Source organism: Pygoscelis adeliae, unplaced genomic scaffold (genome assembly GCF_000699105.1).
Source record: "Pygoscelis adeliae isolate BGI_AS28 unplaced genomic scaffold, ASM69910v1 Scaffold429, whole genome shotgun sequence".
In the NCBI taxonomy this organism is placed as follows: Eukaryota; Metazoa; Chordata; class Aves; order Sphenisciformes; family Spheniscidae; genus Pygoscelis; species Pygoscelis adeliae.
The window spans coordinates 1,304,566-1,310,703 of NW_008825561.1; the positions used below are offsets into that span (position 1 = coordinate 1,304,566).

General features: G+C 34.4%; 1 protein-coding gene across 1 annotated transcript in view; it reads right to left on the reverse strand.

The window, feature by feature from the left end:
* Window positions 1-644: 644 nt before the first annotated feature.
* DICER1 (dicer 1, ribonuclease type III) overlaps window positions 645-6,138 on the reverse strand; it is a 42,542-nt gene continuing 37,048 nt past the window's right edge. Inside the window, exons 24-26 of the mRNA XM_009332380.1 lie at window positions 5,943-6,105; window positions 5,771-5,846; window positions 645-5,476 (exon numbers count right to left, since the gene is read on the reverse strand). Of these exons, the coding sequence (XP_009330655.1) occupies window positions 5,311-5,476; window positions 5,771-5,846; window positions 5,943-6,105 (405 nt within the window). The 3' untranslated portion in view covers window positions 645-5,310. The remainder of the gene's footprint in view (window positions 5,477-5,770; window positions 5,847-5,942; window positions 6,106-6,138) is intronic.

The window sequence follows — 6,138 nt, forward strand, 5'->3', positions numbered from 1 at the left end:
CTTTTCTCTGTAACAAAACATGTAGTAGAAGTTGCCCGTTGCAGATGCCAAGAAACTGACTGCTGCACTGGGAAGTTTTCAAAAAGGAAGACTCCTAATCTTCGACTGGCAGGTCTGTCCCGTCTCCATAAAACATGGACATGACACTGGTGTGCCAGTCAGAACGCTCTACAAACATGCTTTCAATATTCAGGGTAAGTGAAATACTAATGGAAAACAAATGGAAAAAATAATTAAAATCAATGTTATTAATGTTGCGACTATTAGCTAATATTAACACGTTATTCTTCAAACGTGTGCCAAACTGTGCAAACCTGTGTTACTGAACGCTTGTGCCCTGGGGCCTCCCAGCTCCAAGAGAAATTTTGCAGGTATAATGGTCAACACAGAGATCAAATTGTAGCATGTACACCGTCATTTTTAACCCGAGTGTCCCTTAAGAGTCCTCACATAGCTCTGAAGACAGTTCATTCATCAGAGGAAGGAGACAAGCAGACCTGTCTTTAAACAAGGTCAAGAAATAATGTTTTCACAAATTGTTTTATTTAGACTGAAACCGAAAATTCATTTTTTGTAAACTCTAGAAGATTTATGGAAAGATTAAGAGGAACTAATAACAAAAGCAAAAAGACAATACAGGGTGAACAGACCATAACTTTATTGGAGATATACTCAGCTACAATTATTACAAAAAACTATTAAAGGTAATTGTGATCCATAAGGTGCAGATTGCAAACTTCTGCAGCATGATTACAGTATGAATGAATTACATTTTATGTCCCTTAAAGACAGCTGCAGCATGTGATGGTAAATATTTTATTGTCCATCAAATTATATTCGTTATTCATTCTACTTGATTTTAACCACCTTTTCAGTCAAACTATTTACAATAAAAATGCCTGCAATTTCCAATTCTTGTTCACAAACATTTTTCTCTCCAACTTGCTGCTGCAGTAAATTCTGAGTGCATCTACAAAGCAATTAAAGTAGTCTGTGGTTGCCATTCAAACAAAAGAGGGAAAAAACCTAAGGACTTTATTGGATAAAATTTATTGTTAAGAAATGTAGTCAGCTTTGACAGAAGTTGATTTTAACTGCTAGTGGAGTATACTACAATGACCTCTAGATATTTGCTAACATAATTCAGATTGAGTTACAGTTGATATTTAGATTACATTTCATGGTCATGAACTGCAGTGTTTTAAGTTTTAAACCTAATATGAAAGCAAAGAAATTAACTTCTTGAAAATTAGAGCAATTGGAAAGTGATCAGTGTCAGTAATTAAGTACCAAAAATCAAAATCCTTCTCGCTTTACTCATGCAATAAATACCGAAATTTCCATGAGAATGCTTTTGTAGGGAACCCCACCCAAAACCTACGAGCCCAGAATACTGTCAGATAGAGGCAAGTGTAGTATCACAGCAGAGCACGATGCTATTTGTCACGTTTGGATTACATGTCCTGCTGTGACTGGGATACAAAGATTTCACTTTCTATACAGGTAAACGCACGTAGCATAGTTATGTCATACGCAGTAACATAAAACCCACATTTTCCAGTTTATGGTTCTGTATTTGCTTACAAGGAGGAAAACCCAAACTCTGCAACATACATAAAAGCACAAGATCTTCAGGTACGTAAAAGAATGCAGTTCCATTGATTAAAATGATACCACATCAATTCGCACTAGCTGAGGATCTGGCACCTCATCCCTGGGCCACCACTATATTCCGCCCCAGCACGGAAACTGGTTCTTGTCCAAGTTCCGTACTCTGCAGTCACAACATACTATTGTGTAATGAGACTTAAAAATAGTCGGCTTTTTTTCTGTACGGACTTTAGCAGCATCAAGCTGAACAAACACTTCAGAAGCCGCTACTGGGCACTCAATATTCAGACTGAGCAGAGATTTAGTTGAGGTTGACCAAATTACTAGGGGCTGTCTTCTCGCAAAAACTACATTATACACATAATATGTTGGTTTGTTCAGAGATAATTACCGGAGTGTCAGAGGTCATTCTAATTTTAATTACTTCACATAACAGTAAAATGATGTAGTAGAAAAACAATAGCTTTAAAATACAATCAAGAGTTGTTACACATCTTTGTTGTATTTTTCCACATACAGTAAAAATGCCACAGACGTTACAAATGACCTATTTAAGTTGTGCAAGTAAATGACACATTACAGGCATTATAATTATCTTTTTCAAATTCAGTAAATCAGAACAGCAGCAAGGCCAAACCACATTTTTCCTCTCTGTTAAGCATTTTTTCCTTGAAATGAGGTAAAGCATGGTACCAAGTGCAATGCTTATTTGTGCTACATGAACAGAACAGCGCAAAAAAAGCCATAAAAATAAAAACGCAGCATAGTTAGGAGGACTGTTTAAAGTACAGTATAACAGGACTTAGATAAAAAAAAAAAACAAGGTTCATGCCAACTAACCCCCACACTATTTATGATGAGCCTGTGTGGTTGCTTTTGAAGATGGGTTGCAACAGTCCGCTCACACTTGTGCTTATAGCATGTCAAGTGATTTCTATCCCAACCTTCAAATGATCAGATTTAGGTCTTTAATAGCATACACTGTCCAATATCAAAATCATATCAACTGTAGGGCAAAACACACAGATGTATAACATGGAAGCTAATATGAATTTTCTATCTCAAAGGATAAAAAAATATTTCAATGAGGTCACACTGGAAAAAGTTACGGCATTTAAAACACATTTAAAAACGCATCAGCAGCAGAAACTACTTTATAGTCAGCCACTACACATTTCAGATTTCCAATTCATAGGCTTTATCTAGTAACAAAGTGATCATTAAACTATTCTGAAACACAGAGCAAGTTCAGTTAATTTTCTTTGCATCAAAACACTCTGTAGCATTTTACTGCTAACAATTACCTGAAACCCCTGAGAATCTATAACCTTGTAACAATCAGGAAGAAATTTTAGGTGTTCAAAGACTAACTTAAATTTTAGTTTTTCATAATGCAGTTAGAACTACTTAAGACTTTCTAGATGGTCTGATTTTATCTGCTGATTGATGTCTGGCCAGAAACACAGAATTGTTAACATTGGTGATCATGTATTTTCTCTAAGAAACTTCACTCCTACCACGAAGAAAGAGCTATAACTTACATCGGTGACTTTTTTTTTTTTTAACAGCTAACTCAAAGCAATTTACCTTTGAGAATTTAGACTGCATGTTTTTACTGTTCCATCTCATTTACATTTGTTTTATACACATCAAGACTTGCAGGTCTTATACTTCCCTGTTATATTTTCATGACTAAAGTACCAAGCAAATGCTAGAATTTTTTATAAACTAGTATTTTAAGTCTCAGTCTGACTACTATAACAATGCTGTTTTCAAATACAAGAATGGTCCTTTCTGCAGAATGAAAAATGACTGGGATAGAAAATACAAGAACTTTTGAAAACTGTATTTCAGAAAAGCTTAATGTCTACCCCTTGTCACTAAGGCATTTATTTTATTTTTTTGTTAAGAAAGCAAGAGCTGACAGTTTTTGTTTTGTTTTAGTGTGCATTTGTGAGGAAAGGAATAGGGTTTAAAAGCAGGAAATACAGTATTTATTTGTAATTTAATACATAAGACACAGCATCAAGTTCAAACTATTGTGCTGGAAAACATTAAAACACCTTGCTCTGCTTTCTCAAACTTCAAGCATAATTAACAGGGCAAAATTGCAGCAAACCTCTACTGATATTGGTGGGAATACGAGACCCACAGCTTTTTTAAAAGGTAAATTAAGAGGTATTATAGTTACAGTGCAAAAAATTAAAATTTCAAGCATAATATATAAACATAGCACCAAAACAGAAAAAAACAATGCATGCAAAAAAAGAAGGAAAAGAAAAGAAAAAAAAGAACTGAGGTATTTAAGTGAAGAGTGCCTACAAAAATCTAATTAAAGAAGTATAGGCAAAGCCTAAAAAATAAAAGTATGATTTCCCTCCCACCCCAGTAGACCAAAACACCAATGAGCTAGTTTCTCTAAATTAAGGACCTAAATCACAGATGTATCAAAAGTACGGCAGTTATATCTCAAACATCAACTTTCATGTTATTTAACAGCACAGCTTTGGTAGGTGAAATATGCATGCAACTCTGAAAAGTACAGTAAGAAATTTACGTGGAAATATCTCTAAGTGTAAAGGTGCTCTGTTTGTTAAATACGTAACCAATTGACTATAAAATCTGCAGCATATTTTAGGTGTGATATGTCTAAGGTTATTTTGTTAGAGTGACAGTTTGCACTGTGCAATTATTCATTACTGTTTCCAGTATTGGAACTATCTAGCTTGCAGGTTTGTGTAAAATTGGAATTTTAGCCAAAGACCATATTTTGTTTATGGTATAAAAAAAACACTGTAGACTAACCACTTCCTCAGAATTGTTAAAAATAACCTAATTACATATATATGAATACAATTTCTATTATAATCCTGTAATAAGTCACAGCTATAGTAATGAGTTGTACTGTAAATATAGAGCTGTATCATTGTAAAATGCATAACAAAATGAAGGGAATGTAAAACAGTTTGTTCCAAAAGAGATCAGAAATTAAAGATTATTAATGAGGGTTTATTTATTTTTAAGGCAAGAACCTTTTTTTATGCAAGACTGTGTGGCATAAGGAAACTGAAGTTTCATTCTACCAGTATGCCAGCCATTTCAATTAAAATCTGTCCCTAACAAATAAGTGCAATAATGATTGGGAATGCCATCTTAATGTAAAAAGATGACATGGAGAGGAAAAAAAAAAAAAAAAAAAAGAAAAGAAAAAAGAATACTGGCACACTTATTCTTTCTTATACCCAATCATCCAGTACAGTTTATCAACTGCTTTATGACTGGCACTAGTGCACAGATTGAAGAATTTCAAGATTACTATATATAAAATCTAGCAACTGCATTAGGCGTAAGCTCCCTGGCCTTCTAACACTAAGCAAAGCTGTACTGACAATAAAAGTAAACCAAAAAGACCTGACAACAATTATTCTGAACACTTGCTAAATGTCATCATTAAAGCACTCTTGTGATTAAACAAAGCAGAAGTGAGGAAAGAAGACAAGATTGTGTTTGCGCAAAAAACTATAACTACAATTAGTTCCAAAATTTTATACATGTTAAATGTTTTGTTATCTATTCTGTTATCAAACAAACTTTAAATTCTGTCTTCCGATTTGTTCCTCTCAACATCAACATTTTTAAAAATTTGCTTTATTTGTATGTGGTTTTTTCCCCCCATTTTATTTACTTTTAAGAGGAGTCTCAGCTGTTTGGGACCTGAGGTTGATTTGCTTTGAGGCTTCGTAGTGCTCTTCTCGCAGCTGCAGATTTGGCAATCCTGTAGCTTCTGCCAACACCTTTAAACTTTCCCTTTCCTACAACTTCCACTGTTACTCTGACCTTTCCATCGTAAGTTCTTTCTGCAGGACTGCAAAAATATACACAAGAATTACTTACTGCCTAGGCAAGTTAATGTGAAATAAAAGACTACATTCTCTTTTCTACAGAAGTAAAAGCAGTATAGTTAAACAGAAATCATTACTTTTCTCAGAAAGTTATGCAAGGAAAAAAAATAAAGATCAGTGAACACAATGATCATGCTAGCTGCTTAGTGCAAAAGAAATTAAAAGTAATTCGTGACATTTAAAAACCCTCAGTAGTTTATGAAGCACAGCTTAAAAACATTTTATGGCAATGTATACCAAAGGAAGCGTACTCTTACCTAAATTTGGCTGTCTCTGGCTCCATCTCCAGCAGCTCTCGCACTGGGGAACGGGGCACATTAGCAGAAAATTTTTCTATTTGAAAAAAAAAAATTTAAAAAAAATTAGCTTTGTTCTCTTCACAGCAGATGGCACTTAATTATTAATTTTTTTTCTGAAAGCTGACAATACCTATTAATGGCCTCATCATTGGATAGTACACTTGCCAAACCATTTCCAAAGACATTCCACTATCCATATAAATGGCACCAGCAAGGGACTCAAATATATCCCCCATGGCCTTTGGTACTTCAATGTCTTCCTCTTTTTCTTCATCTTCTTCAGATCTTCTGAGCTGTTTTTAATTAAAAAAAGCCAAGGGGGGGGG